General features: G+C 40.5%; 2 protein-coding genes across 6 annotated transcripts in view; one reads left to right on the top strand and one right to left on the bottom strand.

Moving 5' to 3' along the window:
• Positions 1-19,060, top strand: part of LOC129774929 (DNA mismatch repair protein spellchecker 1) — a 71,599-nt gene that overhangs the window by 15,362 nt on the left and 37,177 nt on the right. The window lies entirely within an intron of this gene.
• LOC129774932 (uncharacterized) lies at positions 8,234-17,520 on the bottom strand. 5 transcript variants are annotated; one of them, XR_008742811.1, is made up of 6 exons: positions 17,278-17,520; positions 17,046-17,215; positions 15,761-16,989; positions 15,418-15,678; positions 12,252-12,696; positions 11,930-12,192 (listed from the first exon to the last, which is right to left on the bottom strand). XR_008742811.1 is itself a non-coding variant. In XM_055779027.1 (5 exons), the coding sequence occupies exons 1-5, from the start codon at positions 17,424-17,426 to the stop codon at positions 8,481-8,483; spliced, it is 1,935 nt and encodes a 644-aa protein (XP_055635002.1). In that variant the 5' UTR covers positions 17,427-17,520; the 3' UTR covers positions 8,234-8,480. The 5 variants fall into 5 exon arrangements, 4 of the variants coding, with proteins under 4 accessions (XP_055635002.1, XP_055635003.1, XP_055635001.1 ...); XM_055779027.1 differs by lacking the exons at positions 11,930-12,192; positions 12,252-12,696 and adding an exon at positions 8,234-8,606; XM_055779028.1 differs by lacking the exons at positions 11,930-12,192; positions 12,252-12,696 and adding an exon at positions 11,659-11,907.

The following is a 19,060-nucleotide window of genomic DNA, read 5'->3' on the forward strand; positions in this document are numbered from 1 at the left end:
TGCTTAATTACGATTATCCTCATTAATTTTTGACATAGGACTATGTCTTTGATTTCTATATATTTATTTATTCATTTCGTCAAACAAACGTAGACTACATACTTATACACTAATGTTACAATGTTTTCTTAGGTTAAATATTATTTTTGCGGTACATGTTTCTTTTTAGCTGTTTTTTATTCATTGTTGTGTAAATTATTTCGCAGTGCTGATTGTATATACGCATCATGCGATTGATAGGGGCGTTATTTGCATAATTTGTTCTGGATGTTTTGGTTAGATACAAATTTCGCGTTCTTAGTTGACGCCCAGGTACATAGAAATTTAGTTTTTCTAGTAATTCAGCTGACTGTACTCGTTGCGAAATTAGGTCATTAACAAAAGAAAGCATTGCAAATTCACGGCGTTCTTTTAGTGTTTGGATGTTTATGAGCATGCAACGTGCTTCATATGAAGGAAGTGGAAATGAGGTCCAGTTGAGTTTACGAAGTGCAAATAGAAGAAACTGTTTCTGGACTGACTCAATGCGTTCTTCATGTACGACCATATACGGGTTCCAAACGATGGTAAAGTATTCCAGAATAGGCCTTACATATGTAATATATAAAAGCTTTATTGTGTATGGGTCCTGGAAGTTATGCGTTTGACAAAACTTAACACACTATTCGCCTTATATATTACAGAGTTGTAGTGTTCTATGAATGTGAGTTTACAGTCCAGGACGACGCCTAGATCTCTAACTATTTCACATTTTTCTACATTTTGATTTCCAAGACATATTACAATATTTGGTACATGTTTTTTTCTGCTAAATGTTATAGAGTTGCACTTTTTCACATTAAGTGTTAGTAGATTTTTATCACACCAAGTATGGAATACATGTATTTCGTTTCGAAATGCTTCGATGTCGTTTTCATTTCCAATTTCCGCGAAAAGCTTCATGTCGTCGGCATATACAAGTACATTGATACGCTTGAGAACGAAGGAGATGTCATTAACGTACAGAATGAAAAGAAGAGGACCAAGATGAGAGCCTTGTGGGACTCCCGATGTGACTTTTACTGGATTTGAAAGAGAATTTTGAAAATGAACAATTTGTTCACGGTTTGTTAGATAAGAATTGAGCCAGTTTAAGAGTCTTTGTTCCATTCCTATTTTCTGCAATTTGAAGAGTAGTAATGGAATGTCGATGCGGTCAAATGCTTTACTGAAGTCAGTGTAAAGAGTTTCTACGTGTTTGCCATTTTCCATTGCATTCAAAATAAAAGTCACAAAAGCCAACAGATTAGTTGCAGTTGAACGGCCTTTGAAGAAGCCATGTTGCATACACGTAATTCTATTCTTTACTTGTTGGAAGACTTTTTCGTTGACTATTGCTTCGAATAGTTTAGGAATGCAAGAGATAATGGCAATTCCACGATAATTACGTACGTCAGATTTAGCGCCTGATTTAAAGATAGGTACCAAAAAAGATTGTTTCCATTTTTCTGGGAATATTCCAGTTTGTAGTGACATATTGAAAATGCAATGTAAGGGAAGGGTGAGTTCCTCAGCCAGGTTCTTTAGGAATATAGGTGCTATTCCGTCAGGTCCTGGTCCTTTTGTTCCGTCTAATTTTTTTAGTGCATGGCATATTTCCTGTTGTGAAAGATAGTTCACCGATATGTCATTTGGATAATCCGGTAGAAATGAAAAATAGTTCCGATCGCGATTTTTTTCGGAAAATGTGGTATATACTTCCTGAAAGAAATTTGCAAAGAGATTACAAATTTCGTTCGAAGAATTCCTCACATCCTCATCGAGATGCATCTGCGATGGGAAGTTATTGCTTTTGAGCTTAGACTTTACGTAATTAAAGAATTTCTTCGGGCATGATTTGACTTCAGTTTCGACCTTTCTATTGTACTCTTCGTGTGCACTTTTAATTGCAAAATTTAATTCTTGGGAAATATTTTGATATTCAAGCAAATTTTGATGACTTTTGTCTATTTTGTATTTTTTATGTGCTTTTTGTTTTTTATTCTTTAGATTTCTTATTTGAACGTTAAACCAAATAGGATATTTGCTGGTTGAATTTCTTCGTCTTCTTTTCTTCGGCACAAATTCTGATATTATGTTATTCAGAATTTCGTGAAGAATATGTACAGTTAAGTTGACATCTCGTTCGCTGTTTAATGAAGTTTGCCATTCTATGGCTTGTAGGCTACATTTGATTGCTTCAAAGTTCGTCTTGTTATATTCCGGTACTTCTTCATACTCCCAGTCGATGGGCAATTGTCTATTATGTATAAAGATTGAGTATTCAATTGCTGTGTGAAATTTTTCATTTTTCCAAAGAGGAGTCATGGACTCATTCACACAAAAGTCGTCGGTGATGTTAGTGAATAATAGGTCTAAAGGGTGTGTCACATCAAATTGCATCACGGAAAAAACGCTGTAGAAATTCGCCCAGTAGACCGATCCTTTTGAAAATTTTAGACAGTAAAATAAAAACTATTAAACAACTTTTGGCATTTTCTTTTTATTCATACTTCGAGCCCAAGCCCGTATGCTCGCACCTTCCTCTTTACCCCGTCCATAAGGTTCTGTACAACGTCAGGTTGTAGTTTTTTTTTTAACAGAAATCCATTTTCTCTTGAAGTCCGCCTCCGATTTGACAACTTTTGGGTTCTTCCGGAGGGCCTGCTTCATAATCGCCCAATATTTCTCTATTGGGCGAAGCTCCGGCGCGTTGGGCGGGTTCATTTCCTTTGGCACGAAGGTGACCCCGTTGGCTTCGTACCACTCCAACACGTCCTTTGAATAGTGGCACGAAGCGAGATCCGGCCAGAAGATGGTCGGGCCCTCGTGCTGCTTCAATAGTGGTAGTAAGCGCTTCTGTAGGCACTCCTTAAGGTAAACCTGCCCGTTTACCGTGCCGGTCATCACGAAGGGGGCGCTCCGCTTTCCGCAAGAGCAGATCGCTTGCCACACCATGTACTTTTTGGCAAACTTGGATAGTTTCTGCTTGCGAATCTCCTCCGGAACGCTGAATTTGTCCTCTGCGGAGAAGAACAACAGGCCCGGCAGCTGACGAAAGTCAGCTTTGACGTAGGTTTCGTCGTCCATTACCAGGCAATGCGGCTTCGTCAGCTTTTCGGTGTACAGCTTCCGGGCTCGCGTCTTCCCCACCTTGTTTTGCCTTTCGTCGCGGTTAGGAGCCTTCTGAACCTTGTATGTACGCAGGCCCTCCCGCTGCTTGGTCCGCTGGACGAATGAACTTGATAAATTCAGCTTATTGGCGACATCCCGGACCGAACTTCTCGGATCACGTCTAAACTGCTTAACTACGCGCTTGTGATCTTTTTCACTGACGGAGCATCCATTTTTGCCGTTCTTCACCTTCCGGTCGATGGTTAGGTTCTCGAAGTATCGTTTTAGTACTCTGCTGACCGTGGATTGGACGATTCCCAGCATCTTACCGATGTCCCGATGTGACAACTCCGGATTCTCGAAATGAGTGCACAGGATTAATTCACGACGCTCTTTTTCGTTCGACGAAATTTTTCCAAATTTACGAAAAATTGACAGTGAAGCATGGCCAACGTATTCTATACACTCTTATCTGATTATAAGCGAAAGCTGAACATATAATTCCTAAAAATTAAATTTCTACAGCGTTTTTTCCGTGATGCAATTTGATATGACACACCCTTTAGATAATATTTTTGGAAATGTTTTACATGATTTATTTGGTTAAGACCGAGATGTGCAATTTCGTCAAATATATATTGTAGGGTTTCATTTTCCCCGACGACTGGGAGTAGAATGCATTCATTATCATTATCGGGAATGAAGTCTACTTTATTTTGATAGAAGTCGCCATAGATATGCAATTTCACTTCTGGTTCTAGTGTTTCTGCAATTCGATTTGCCGTCTGAAAAAATAATTCATACGACTTTTTATTTGCATGTTCGGGTGGGAAATACACAGAAGCAAATATGTGTACTTCGCCAGCTATAGATAATTTTGCCCATACATGCTCAAATTCTTTATGTTTTTCGGTTATAAGTTCCTCAGAAGTGAAATTTGCATTAATGGCAATGAGGACCCCTCCTCCAGACTTCTTCTGAGATAACGATAAGTTGCGGTCGTGCCGGAATACGTTAAAATTATTTCCAAAAACTTCTTCGCTTCTTACGCTTTCGTCCCAGCTAGTTTCAGTTGCAAGAATTACATTGAAAGAAGCGGGTAAAAGATTTTGATGAATTTCCTTCATTTTTGCTGGGCTTTTCATGCGATTGAAGTTTTGACAGTATATCAAAATTTCAGTCGCATTCTGTTGAGAAGGCGGAGAAGTTTTTGAAAGACTAATTCTACTTACTTTACTGTTTTGATTTTTTCGACTACTATTTCCCTCTAAGGGGCGCGTCAACGTCGTTGAAAATTTAGCGGACTGTAGAACTTTGTAGATGCTTCCCTAGCATGTTGTAGCCGTTGCGTGTGTTCACTGGACAGGAATGCTCGGTGTGATGTGAGGTCTGCCAAGGCGTCAATGCGTGAAACTCCCAGCTCTTCGTGTACTTCCAGGAAAATTTCACGCAAAAGGTTTGTGTCTGTTGGTAGACCTTCAGCTGCGAGCATTACTGATGCACTAGTTCTTGTAATTCCACGAATACAAACAGCCGTTGTTTGGTCGTGGAGGAAGGACAGATACGTCCTCACTGTGTCCATTATTTTCGAGTCCCGTAGGCGTGCCTTCAAAAAGCGTCTGTCGCCGGCAGCAGATTGCTCCGTAATTCTTATTATAGGAGGTCGCATTGGGTCCAGAAGAGGAGAGCCTTCTCCAGGTGCTGAATTCGATTCCACAAGTGTTAGCGGAGTGGAATTTGCGTTTGACGTTGATTGGGTGCTGTTGTAATGCGGCTGATTTTGTGCTCGGTACGGGTTGATTGTTTCGCCCTTCCTGAAATTGATGTATTTCGGGACCGAGAGGCCAGCAATTGGATGGTCGGTATTTGATGGTGGGCCAGCATACTGCACTTTTGCTGAGGCCAGCAGTTCCTTATCCGATTTATCGGCGCGTCTGTGTTGATTTTTGTTATTCGCATTGTTGCGAATGTGCTAGCTGTTGTTGCGTGCAGTTTGCTTTCTTCGCTTTCTGTTGAGTTTTGCTTTGTCGGCTGCTTTTTCTTGAAGCCTACGAATTCGTTGTTTGGCATCGAATTCCGACCAGTCCGGTTTCCAATGCCATTTATGGTCAAAGCGGCGCCATCCTGGAGAAGTGTGGTCTTCCTTCGTATGAACTATTTTGATGGATGCGCGGCTTTCAGATAGTTCCTCTTCTAAGCTTACAGTTGGCTTGATAGTGTGGGAGACACTAGAGGAAGACAAAGCACTTGCCATTTCTTCCATTTGTGTTTTTACTTCGCACGCCAGTGTGATGTGCGAGTCTGTCAAGTCAGTTTTTAGGGACTCGAATAATTGGGGCAGAAGGTCGATGGAGTTTGTTGTTGTTGAATGTTTTATTTCCATTTCTGCAACTGCGACTGATGCCGCTAATTTCGCTGCTGATTCTACTGCTGCGCTGTTGTCCGTTGGGGCTATTTCTAATAGCGATGTTATGGCATTTTTGATTTCCGCAATGCTGGTTTTTGTGTTGCTGAAGACTTGCGAGACGCTCTTTTTTATATCTTGCAGCATTTCTTCTATGTTCGAGAGGGTTTCATCGTGTGTTGCACTGAGCGATTTGAAGTTGTTTAGTAATTTATGATTGGCTTCGAGTGTCATGCCAATGTTTTCGTTGATTGATTTTAGTGGCTTCACAAGCGACTTCATGCGAAGGTTAGTTATGAATTCTTCTTGGCAGTCCTGACATAGCGGCAGCATGAAGGATCGCAAAATTTCTTCATGATTTCGTTGCGCTCCCACACAGGCGGCGTGAAATTGGCGGTTGCAGGTTCCATAGCAACGCCACAAAAAGCGATTGTCGCTGAGCGCACAATTGACTATTCCGCACTTCATTACACTCGCGTCGATAAAAAAAATGTAAATAAATAAAGTGGAGCGCGCGGGTCACGTCGTAAAAAAGTAAGATTGTTTACTAATAAAAAAAGTTACTTAAAAATATACTGGAGCGCTGGTGAAACCGGTCAGCACTCAACGACGGTTGAAAGTCGAAAAAAAGGGGGGTAACTCTACGAAAAATGTAACGATTCATTAAGAGTTTTCAAATGCATATTACTCAAAATCGTTATCGCGACACTTGTTATGTTATATACCATTGGACAGCAATTTTATCCAGATTTTTTTTGGCTCAAGACATGAACAATGAATATAGTAAAAAAAGTTAACAATTTGACAATTCAAATGGGTATGTTTTTTTTCGATTTTACTAGCCTCGTTTTCCCCCACAATGCAACGAGCAATCTTTTTGCCTACAATTAGGCGTTAGCTCATAATGTGATTAGATGCGTATTATGAATTATTCCCAATTTGCCGATAATAGGCATTTATCAGTTATCAGAATCAATGGAGGGATGGTTTAGAAATTATCTTGAAGATGATATTGGATGATCTCACTCTATACTCCCTAAAGATTTGACGAGAGCCTGGCTCAAAAGGTTAAACGTCGATAGAAATTTTATTAGATTGAAGTTCAGGTTGTTGTCCAATCAATTCCTACTCAATTCACGTTTAACGTGTAGGTCTTGCTACTAACAATTTATGAAATTGTGGTCCAAGATGTCATTATATCGAGCATGTTTTTGGTTATGTAAAAAAATGCAATGAATGAATTTAACTGGCTGCTGATTTAGAAGTTCAAAAAGCGCATATGTTCATGACTTCTATTTGATGTATCAAAAAATACAAAAATACAGATTTTGAACAATGAAAAAACTCAATTCAAATTCAATTACTACACACAATCACAGTCCTATGTCAAGATCGCGTCCGTGCCTCTAGGCCCAGACCCATCAACTACATCAAATTAAGTACTACTCTAATTCATATTTAAATGTGTCCCTATGGCTTTTCTAGATGTGTGTGATTTTTTTAAATTTTTTTTTTACTGTCGCGAGGTAAATTTTTTTTTATTTCCAAAAGGGCCTGGCTGGGTACGGGAGTATATTTATATATAAGTTGAAAAAACGGCAAGCGGAACATTACAGCCAGTTGTTCGCCTGGCCCGGTGAAACCGGTCGTCTTCCGAAGACCTTCGTAATCGACCTAGCAATCTTCCGTTCAACTAGCTCTGTATACTCGGTGCAATCCGTAAAAAAATCTAAACGCAGCAATGTAAGCAAAACTGTACCCGATGCCAGCGTAGAAGTTCGTGTGCTAACATTATGCCGACGATTACCTGAAAAAAATCGACAGTGAGGAAGAAACATGTCAAGTTGTTGAGGAGTCGCCTGGCTTTCAGGCGCATTTTTCCGAGGGTCGGGGATACCGAAGCGGGAATAATGAAGATCGTCCGCGAAGGTGGCTCAGAAGTAGAACGCATGTTTAGCATGCAATGAAGAGCACCGTGAATGTATTCGTGTTCTCCTTTCATGGATTCACTCCGATCATCATCACTATCAACTATCAACTCCGGCCCCGTCAGGCTAACGCCATAGGAGCCTTGATAAAAATATATATTTTGGAAAAAAAAAAATCATCTCTATCAACAGTATGTAGTCTGCCGGATAGGATAGAGATTTGTCTCTGAGACAAATCCTGAGCAGTGACGGTACTAATCATCAAAGGCCAACGTTACGAATGTTGGAACCAAATAGACCAGTGGACCAAAGTTGAGACCTCGACAGTCATTGCTTAAAAGCCCGAGGTTCTATGGGCATCAGAGGAGGCTTGGCCACTTCAAGTAAAACCATAGGACACGGAAACTAAACTCGATCATCTCACCTTCATCTAGAGGAACAGGAGGTCTAAATCATTGATTAAGATTCTTCTTCTTTCTTTGTTTTTAAGAGGCTTTAAACTTTGCAGTTCATTCGCCTCTAAATTAAGATTCTCAATACGGATATCCACAATCATTTTTATCGGCTTGCATCACACGCAACTTCTGAAAAAGAAAACGTAACGATATTCTCACCACTGAGGGGGGACACTTTGAAAACAAACTGATGTCAAACCATTACAGAGCAAATTACTAGGGAAGCTGTTCTTAAACGAGCAATGATTTCTGGTTCTAAATGACTAGAGCAATATGCGCACTTTTTTTTAATCGAAAAAACAACGCTAGGAAAATTATTGTCTTTTTTTAACTGATTTTTTATTATAATTTTGTTTTGTTCTAATTAGTTACATTGTTTAAATGAATTCAAAGCTTCAACACTTATTAGTTTTTCTACGTATGTTTTCTCAAATCCTAGATCATTTTGCAATATTTAAATGCATGTTATATTTAAAGTGAAAATAACTGACAATTGTATCTTTTCTACTACTATTTGATAGTATCTTTCATGCCACTTCTGATATACGCAGATGTCTGTTATCAGGAGAAAATTTTTTTCAGTTTACTCAATTGTCGTCGAACCCAGCTTTTTTGTGTTGTTGCAATAGCCGGCGTTGTTGTTATAGTTGGTGTTGGTACAAAAATCGACGTTGTTTGCTCAAGAACCTGCAAATTTTGAAAAGTTATACTTCATTCCATTTTACAATAGAGAATGTGAATTTTTAATGTTTTTTTCGACAAGTTATGAGCTTTGTTTTTCATAGTCATAAACTGCGCAATCACCAATGGTTTGATTCTGATAAATTCCTATTAGTATTGCTTTTAAATTGCACAACTGTTCAATAGAAATCGCACGCTGAAAACATGTTCTGAAAAAAATACTTCTCTCGAACGAAGATATACGTTTGTATAATAACGCTCATGATTAGTAGAAGTAGAGTCGTTATGTTTCTCGTATCTGAGTCGCTTACGAATGGATGGAGATGAAATACTGACAATTTTGCAGTACCAATCAAAGATTATTCATCGATGGATTTGTTGGTTTCATTGAGGGCATGGGAGCATGGCGACCAAAAGCGAGAAGCAGTAATAACGTCCAAACATTCCGTACTTTTTCTACGATAGCAATGTCAATATCTACGCTGTCGTGAAAAAAGCTAGCTCGTGTGCAGCCCCTGCGCCAAATTCGCTGCCGCTGCCGATGCCATCGAATATAACAATCACCGTGCTGAACCATACTCGTATCTGGCGAATCCACGTACGCAATCGGAATACACACGTATTTTCTGGTCAACACTAGAACCGATATGTTTGCTACAAATGCCAAACTCCTGAACAGCGACATTGGCCTCCATCGATCATTCATCTGGGTTTTCATCATTGCAGATGTCAGATCCTCCATCATCGGTGTCGTTCTCCTGAAACACCACGACCTCTTCGTGGACCTGCGACGCAACAAAATCATCGTCAATCGAACCAACCTGGAATTCAATAACATCAACGCAATTTCGAAGTCGATGATCCACACTTACAGCGTGAACTCGCCCTTCACCGACGTCCTGTGCTGTGCCCTCATAACGACAACCGCAAAGGTAGAATTTTTACAGATGAAGCACCCCTTTATAAATAATCAAATAAGATTTTTTTTTCTAATCAGAATATAGGGAAGAATCCTGATAAAGGGATAAAGGGAGAGGATTCTCAAAAAAGAATATCGGAATTTTCCTTAATGAAAAAATTATAAACCATAAGATAGGTAGCGGTAGAGATATAAATAGAGAGTAGCTAATAGAACTGATAAACTACGCCTGCGGAGTTCAGTCGATATTTGTTTTTATCTGTATTATAGTGATTTTCAACACTTTTGGCTGGTTCGTCACATTTACTTCCATTTTTTGGAAGAATGTCGAGAGCGAGAATTGAACCCGTCACCTTCAGCGTGAGAGGTATGGATTTTACCACTACGCCAGATCGCCTCCACTAGTCGATAGAATTTATGATTGAATGTGTTCTCGTTAAGAGAAGTTGGAGAAATAAACAGGAGTCTTAATTCACAGCGCGAAGAATAAAGTGGTTTCATTTCCTAGAGTTGAGAAAGTGCCTTAGGCCGCTTCGGTCCATTGCACCTGAAGGAATTTTGAGACATCACTGTGCTTAACCTCAACCGACGAATCAAACATTCCAATCGGCGAACTGGATGAGGTTGTAGCTGAATTTCGCTTTCTCATGGATCAAGCAATACACCAGCCCTCGAATAAGCTTCACAACCCGCTGCGGATGGTGAAGAAGTTAACTGGGAGTTCCTGTAGTCTCCACAGGAACTCAACGCAGTCATCGTTCATCGGACCATTCTAACATAACATTTTCTAACACGGCAAGAAAATGTTCTCCTGCATTGACCTTCAGCGAGCGGTTTACCGGTTTTAGGAATCTGGAATTCTGATCAGACACTGTAGCGACTAGACACACGACATTTGGACGACCTCAACCTCATCTTCCTCTATGTTGACGAACTTTGCGTGGCATCCGACTACGTCGAGCAGCACCTTCGTACAGTGGTCGGTCGACTACGTTATCATGACATGTTCAAGGGGGTAAGTGCCAAATCGAGCGACCGAAGGCTCAGCAGGCGCTTCGGAGCTATTATCGACACTCAAGGAGTTATCGATTTCGACGCAACAACACAACACAGCGGAAAACTAATCCCAAGCTCAGCAAATTTTTGTCGGACCCACCGAACAACACAAAGATAAAACTGAAAGCATAACGGTTCATATCCCAGAGATCGTGGAACTATCAAACACGTCACGGATTGTTTCGTCTGGCCATCGATCCGACGCGATTGCCGCAGTTTTGTGACCTGTTGTATTCCGTGCCAAAAGCCGAAGATGCACCGTTACAATCGTTTCTCTATTTCTTCGTTAGCTGAAACATACTTTTACGAATTTCTCATTGTACTCTTTCATGAGTTTCTCATGATGATCTTCATTAGAATCAACTGTGTAGTAATGGGTTCCTGCTGCATGTCTGATAGAATGTACAGATGACACTTTCATTGTGTAAGCTTGCACAATGTCCTTATGCTTATATTCCGTTGAAGTTTCTTGTATAATCTGATTGGATGTCGTTGTCGTTGGTACCGACAAAATATTTTCTTCGGGGGTTGTTTCTTCATTTATACCATAATCTGAAACCGTCACAATGTTACATGACTACTCTCACCATCGTTACAATGACTACTCTCACCATCGCCGTAATCTAACGCTCTTCCGTGCGCTAAAATACACAACCCTGCCGTGATACAAATTTGCAAAATCGATCTTTGAGATACCATTGCAGATGCTCTTTATACGAGTTGATAATGACGACTGTCTGTTCTATCATCAGAGTGGTTGTATTTATAATGAAAAAAACATGGAATTCCCCATCTTATTGTTCATATGGAGATGAAACATTAAGGAAGAAGATGATCGCACTCTCTTCGTGTTCGCTTTCTGATAACAGGCTATGTGCACGTTATTATTGCCATTAATTTTATAAGAAGCTGAATTTTTCTTATGAAACGTATACTTGCAATACATCAGAAATCAGAATGGAACCAATCGATCTTCCAAATATCGACCCAAGATCGTCCAATCGTAGGTCATCGACAGAGATATACAGCAGTAATAGACATGCGTTGGTGTACGGGGTTAGTTCGGTAGTAATGTTTGAAAGATTTCAGAACTCCAACATTTATTCGGGTTCAAAATGTTTATATACATGTCATATTTAGAATAATAATAGCTGACGATTGGGTCTCCTCTGCTATCATTTGATATTATCTAGTCACTGAAAGGTTGACCATGTCATTTCTGATATATGCGGATATCTGTTATTAAGAGAAGGAGCTCTTCAGTTTCCTCCATTGTCGTTGAAACCAGTTTTTTTGGGTTGTTACAATAGTTGGCGTTGTTGACTCTATGACCTGCAAATTTGGAAAAGTTACAGTTTATTCCGTTTTACTATTTGGAAATAATGATTTTTTTTCTACAAGTTATGTAAACAAACACGAAACCCTGATAAGGAGAGCTTTGTTGCCGCAATCATAAACTGCTGATTCGTCAATGGTTTAGTTCTGCTGAATTCTGTATTACTAAAAAATTGGACAACTGCTTTATCGGCACCATGCGTTGGATGCAAATCTCGCGTTGGTTGTTCAAGTGCGAGCGGGTAACGCTATGTTGCGTTAAAAAGAGGTTAAAAAAAGGTTCTGTAATAAATAATGTCAAAATAAAAATTAGCACAACATAACGGATTTCCACTTTCAACGGTATTCGCAGACAGTTGTTTCGGGTCCGTTGGTTCTGTATAACATAAAACTTGTTGCAGAGGTGTGTAACATAAAACTTGTTGCTGACAACGATCTGTTGTCGATTCTGGTGTGACCCAGACTAAGCTTGGCGAAGCTGGCGTGGATGACATGATCTGCAATGGTGTTGAATACGGAGTTGCGAGCTTGAACGACATTGATGCAACCGGTGTGGCTTGTGGCAATGGTCTTCTTGGCGTAGACGGACCCGTACATTATGGTCCGCTCGTTCGGTCTCTAATCGTTCGGCAAACATCAGGCACCCTTGAACCGTAGACATCAAATCACTCCAGTCGAGGAACTGCTGAATTCCATGGTCTTCAATTTGACTGTGGCCATCCTTGCGGGACGAAGCGATGGATCTTGCTGAGAACATGGTTGGAACGGGTGGAATGTTGTATTGATCTGCAATAAAGAGAAGGTGCGGTAACTGCATCTAATGCAATCGATTTCATATCGTCTTCCGTGTTTTCCGCCGGTGTGCCGTGCTGACTGGAATGAACTCTTTGGTTTTGAGAACTATATATCCGTTGATCGTGATCGTGATCGGCGCGATCGGTTTGTAGTGTGAACCTCCGACAAGACAACACGATGTGGAAATTTCTCTCTGTATTATACTTATTTTAAACACTTTTAAGGGTGATTCGAAATTTTACTTCCATTCTGGAAGAATGTCGGGAGTGAGAATTTTACTTGTGAACGGATATTACCACTACGCCAGGTCACCTCTGCTGCTACCATTATCCCACGTTCAAGAGTGTAGTGACACAGAAATAAATCTGGAGTGATGATCTGCTTGAACGTTGAGAAGACATTATCAGACTACGCCAACTAAACGAACTTCTTGTAGGTTTTGAGGAACTCATCTAGTGGATATCGCAGTGTACGCATGCTCGGGACAATCTCCCGCAGGATTCGAACGCATACCGCCTCTTTCGATGAGGTGTCCCAGGTAATTGATCATCGTATTGCCTAACAAAAAAGACCTGCTGCAGAAAAAGGTACCGATGCGATTGCTGAGCGCCATTGAGGCCCGTAAGATAGTCCTCACTGGCGGACTGCGCCAATTACCCTTCGAACAACGACGATTAGAGCTTCCCACTCCGAGAAATCTACTGGTGTTATGATGTTGATCCGTTCAAATCGGTTCAACTCCACGTCGACGGAATTGCACATGGCGAAAACCACTGGTTTCCTCGGCGACCTTTACGTTCACGTTCAAAACTTCACCTTCATCTTCGAACGAAAAACCTGGTTTTTCGATGAGCACTGCCGGAAACGCTGCTTATAGAGAGCTGATCGATGTTGTACAGCTGCTGACTTGATTGCAGAACTGAACCATAGGTCCGACCCGGGGTTGAACGTGTCGATTAGTTCCAGTCCAAATAGAATAAAGGACTGCATGACCACAAAACTACACCATGTGGCCTCTCCCCCCGATCAAAGCTTCACATAAACACTCGAATTGGGGATCTTGATCCTGGCGATCCCCGTCCTGGGCGGGAATGCTTCCCAACGACCTGTTTCCATTCAACTGTTTGCACTGCTGTTGACGAAGACGATGCCTCTATCATCGCTGTGTCGTGCCTGTGGTTTGGCAATTGTCGGCATTCACCCGACATTTTCTTCAACGAGGTATCATTCCGTTCCCCGATTCTGCTCAGCAGCATGGTCCTGACTTTCGCATCGCTTTCTGCTTTCAGCCCACATACGAACACAAGACATTTGAACTAATCCTCCGAAAGCTTCTCCAGTTCGAATTCGACACACAGTTTGTTCTCTCTGAAGACGAACGTTTTGTAGTTTTCGGTGGCTTGCTTCGTAACTTGCAAGCATCGGTACCGTTGGCTGTTCACTGATTCATGGATGTCGAATAGATGTTTCAGCTTATCGGTGAACATTCGAACACGAGACAATTGAACTAATCCTCCGATAGCTTCCCCAGTTCGGATTCGACATACAATTTTTGCAGGTTCGTATCTTGCAAGCACCGGCACCGTTGGCTGTTCACGGATTCCAGAATCCGTGATCAGGTACTAATCGTCGTCGAATTTCACTTCGTTGGAACTCTTCGGTGGCATGTAGCTAATGTACCCCTCATGCTCTGATGGACCTAATTTTCTCAGTACATCGACGACGGCGTCGTTGAGGCGAGTCATCAGCTTTGGCAACCAACCAGCTACATAGATGTTTTGATCCTGATCGTGTGGAAATTCGAGAATTTACTCCGGGTTGTGGTCTGAACAGAAGTAAGCATTACTGCAGGCTTCTTTACGTCATACTTTTTCAACAGAATTTCGAAGAGCAAATTTAGTTTCTTGTTTCCTTGATGGGTCCTTGCACTTCGCCTCTTCAGCTGTTTTATGTGGGATCTGATCAACTTGTTGTTATCGACCCAAACGTTGAACTTTACCCGGCCGATTCTCTCCCGTATCGTGCCTGGCGCTCGAGCCCACTTATTTTTGGCGTATATGGTCTCTTTCGAAACAAACGACCTGAATTTATAATTGGATTCGATCTTTATTGGGAGTGCTTGGTTGTGGGGTGCACAGGTAGAAGTTCCAACGATGTTATGGACTGACGATTATACATCAACTCCGGCATGATCTTCTATCGGGCTTATTCAGATTTGAAATAGTTCTGTAGGTAAGTAGAACCGTATCCAAGGCTATTTTGATGGAATACAGAATTGTGCCGGCATTGCATATCAACACTTCTGACATCCTCTTGTTGATGAACACACCGCGTAGCCGGTAAAGCCTTCGCCGAGTGGATTGACTCCCGAAGCTTGCTACTGCTACTCCTCCATTACGCCGAAAATGCTGTTTGGGTTTAAGACGATAAGATCACAGACTACAGAACGTCTTTCTTTGCATATAGACGACGGGAATATTCGAGAGGGGTTTGAATAGTTGACGCAATAAGCATAAGGATTGAATGCGTTACGCAAAATTAAGATCAAGAACCAAAGCACTGACATAAAGACCCTATGGTGTTTGCCTTTCAGCAGAGTTCATAGAGCAGAAACCATTTGTTCACGACGCCTGATGGCACTTAGAAAAAGACCCTTTATCATTACATGCGGGTTATCTATAGTATAGATTAAGAAAATTCCAATATACATACATGACCGAATATATCGGGGTTGCTTGGATCGTAAATTAATGGCCAATTGTCGCTATATTGTTGAGGTTGTTCTGAAAGTGACACTTGATCGTTCCAGTTGTTTTTCCGTTGTTCAGTATCATGAATACTTTTATCATCAATTTCCGAAACGGTACTATCATCAAACCATTGCTCATAATCAGCGATTTGTTGTTGTAGTTCTGTAGTTGTCATCTCATTCTCCAGTTCTGGTATTTCGGGTAATGCAGTGCGCTGAGGAACCTATGCATATTAGATAATAATTTCAATAATCTTATTTTCATCCATATGATTTTATATATTCTAATTTGGCACACATACATACATGCGATATGTATTGTACTTCTGGAATAGTAGTTGGAAACGGTGCTAAAGGCGCTGAGTAGTATACATTGGGTTTCGAGGAAATTGTGGATGAATCCATTCTTTGTGGGCTTTCAATCGCTTTGTCCGAGGTAATTGGTTTGTCACGAGCTGTCAAAGCACTGATTGATTCATGGTTTTGTACAATTCCTTCGACGGATGAATTGAATGCTTCTGAGGGTTCTCCGCTTGCCGTATCATACGTCAATCTGGAATGTTCTTTATTGCTGGTAATTCCCATGAAATGAGTTTCCCCTTCTTCATTATCTTCGTATTGCCTTATATGATCGTCCAATGTTTGACGTACTATATCGTGTAGTTCAGCATAATTGATCGGAAGTCTTTTATTTGGCAGCATCGACATAACATTGCTCTCCGATGTCGTCTTTGAAATAGTTGATTCTGTTGTAGTCTTGAGCTGCGTATAATTGGATGAAGACATTACGCCTTCTTGTTTCCTCTCAGTTCGTTGGCGAACCAAGGACATTACATTGTTAGCTTTAGCAGTGGGCCTGCTGGGTGTATTGCTCATAGGTTGCGTTTGTTCGATTAATTCGTAATCGTCATTCTTCTTTTGCGATATCGTAGGTATTATAGATTCCAACACTCCAACTTGAGCGTGTTGCGTTTGTAGTAAAGATTCACCCGATTTTGTTTGAAGACTTAACAGAATTTCGACATCTTGATTTCGTTGTTCATTTTCATTTTGTTTATCCAAGATGTTTTCGTCAGAATTTTGAGCTATTTCTGAATTCTTCATATACAACAAACTATCTGTTTCATCATTTGGAATTGATTGCATATGATGACCCATATCGTTGTCCACATACCTATGTGACTTTAATGGATATGAGTCAACTTCTGTGTATATTGGCTGCTGATGCTGTTGTTCATCTATGTAAAACATTTCTCCTCCAGATGTACTAAATTCATGTTGCTGAGTTATTGTTGGTTGAACTTCGATTATTTGCACTCGATGTTCACCTGTGTGAACCCTATCGAGTTCCATTGCTGCAAAGTCCACGAATATGTTTTCATTCATATGATCAATCTCTGTTTTCATGCCCTGTTCAAAACTCGCGATTATTTGATAGGAAATTTTTTCTGCCTGGTCAATAACATATTGTAGTTGATTCCCAAAATAATCGTTCCAAGTATAACCATTGTATAGTTTGTAAAGCGGTTTGGTCACTATAAAAATATGTTCATGTTATTGGGCTTTTTTAAAAATTGTATATAAATTTTACATGGTCTCAAACGGTTTAATCTAGGATTGCCGGAGTATTGTTCAATCATTTGATTGTAATGTTGTCGACAGATTTCAGCGAATGCATACACCTCATCTTGATGCAACTGAGACCAAGAGATGAATTCATGTTGCCCAGTGGTATCTTGTATGCTCTCAACAGCAGGTATTCTGTAATGTTAATATATGGGAACCATACAGTAACACACAGTAAAAATATTGGTTGAACTTACATTTCTGGATTATTAGCGTATTCAATCGGTATGTTATTTTGAAAATCGGAAAATTCATGTACTTCATCTCTCAGTTGACCAGGGCGTCCAAGTACTGTGGTAGCTAACACTATCACTATTAACACAATATCGTACTTTCCATAAGCCATTTAGAAAATTTAAAGCCACAAATTTGGAATTTTGTTACGTTCTGTCTTACTTCGAAGCGTCTTGCGCTAGGGTTTCAACACAAATGTTATATTAATGATTGATCACGACTCTTTGCTTGTAAACACAGGGGTTAAGGGTTATCTTTTTTCGTCGTTGTTGATAAACCAGTACGCGTCAGAGTAATTGGAATGTGTTTGTTTAGTTTGCTCAAAATAATATTGGAAATACTCAGCGATCTTTCCGAATAAATCTACGATTACACATGCACAGGAACACACTTCGTTTGTTAACGATGAAGCCATTCTTTCTTAGTCATGAATTAGTATTCAAAACTAACATAATCGGAACCCCTTCCATTCTTGATAAACGGGGTCATGCGTCCTCCTCTATTCGTGACCTTAACCCAGTTCACTGGAGTAAGCTTTACGAATACCGCAGAACCAACTTATTAGAATTATCAGTATGCAGATTTTGCATCGATGACCCGCTCCCTTGAAACCATGAAATGACCTTTTGAAACAAAATGTTATTAATGCAGATACATAAACATTTTGCATGTACTACGGTATGCCGTTGACCTATTTGTTCCGAAAAATCAAGAGAAAAAAAAGACTCGGTTCATCCCCCTTGGCCAACTCTAGCCTGCGTCGTCTGGAGATTGCTTTCTTAACGTAGAACTTTTAGACGTAAGACTACGTCTTTCGGTAAGGACACCTCAACTGAAAACATGTCAGGTTTTTATTAAATATTTGCCGTTTTTGGTCGAAATTGTTGATTTTGATATGAATTTCATGGCGACTCGTCTCATGCCCAAATCATTAGTAAAATTCGAATGGCAGGAACTAATCGATATATTTAGTAACTTCTTTAAAAGTTATTCAATGATTGATCAGTACTATTTTCTTCTCTTCATCAATGTCTTCGTCTGTTGTTGACGTACTCGGGTGTCCGGTAAAGTCTTCGTCGTTCATATTTCCTCGGACCTCTGATAATCTTTTGTACCACCGATGAACTTTACTGCGGTCCAAAATACCTGCTCCGTATGGCACAATGTAAGAGACATGAGTACCAACAAAACGCCACAAAATAAGAAGGACAAATCGAATATACGTAACCCGCTGAAATCCAATGTGTATGGGAGATGCAATTCCCATTTTTTAGTATACAGTCGTGCTCCAGCAAGCTAGCAGTCAACAGTTTTGCTTGCTTGATTCACTTGTTGGAAATGTAAATTCAGTACTCGTTCTACGTCTTTGTAGCAGAAACTGAGGGTAAGGTAGCCTTATCGTTCCGCACCATAGAACGGGAGATCGGAGCAACCGTCTAAACTGTGAACAAATACTAAAATGGACATTTTTATGTGGAAGCGTCAGTCTAGGCCGGCCATGTCTGAGCAGCATGCATTCACCCAGAAAGAGCGGCTGAGGATAGACGTTGCACCGAAGTCCGGCAACCCTCCCAAAGTCCCCAAGCTGCGACCGATAGAAAATTGCTGGATGAACTACAAACGGAGGATCTGCTTTGATCATTTTATGATCAAATAGAGAATCAGCTGAATGTCAAGGCCACGAAAAATCTGAAGAACACGCTGACGTTTATCTTTTTATCGATTATGGCTAAGGTTCCGGTCAAC

The sequence above is a fragment of the Toxorhynchites rutilus genome, chromosome 3 (genome assembly GCF_029784135.1).
Source record: "Toxorhynchites rutilus septentrionalis strain SRP chromosome 3, ASM2978413v1, whole genome shotgun sequence".
NCBI classification, from domain to species: Eukaryota; Metazoa; Arthropoda; class Insecta; order Diptera; family Culicidae; genus Toxorhynchites; species Toxorhynchites rutilus.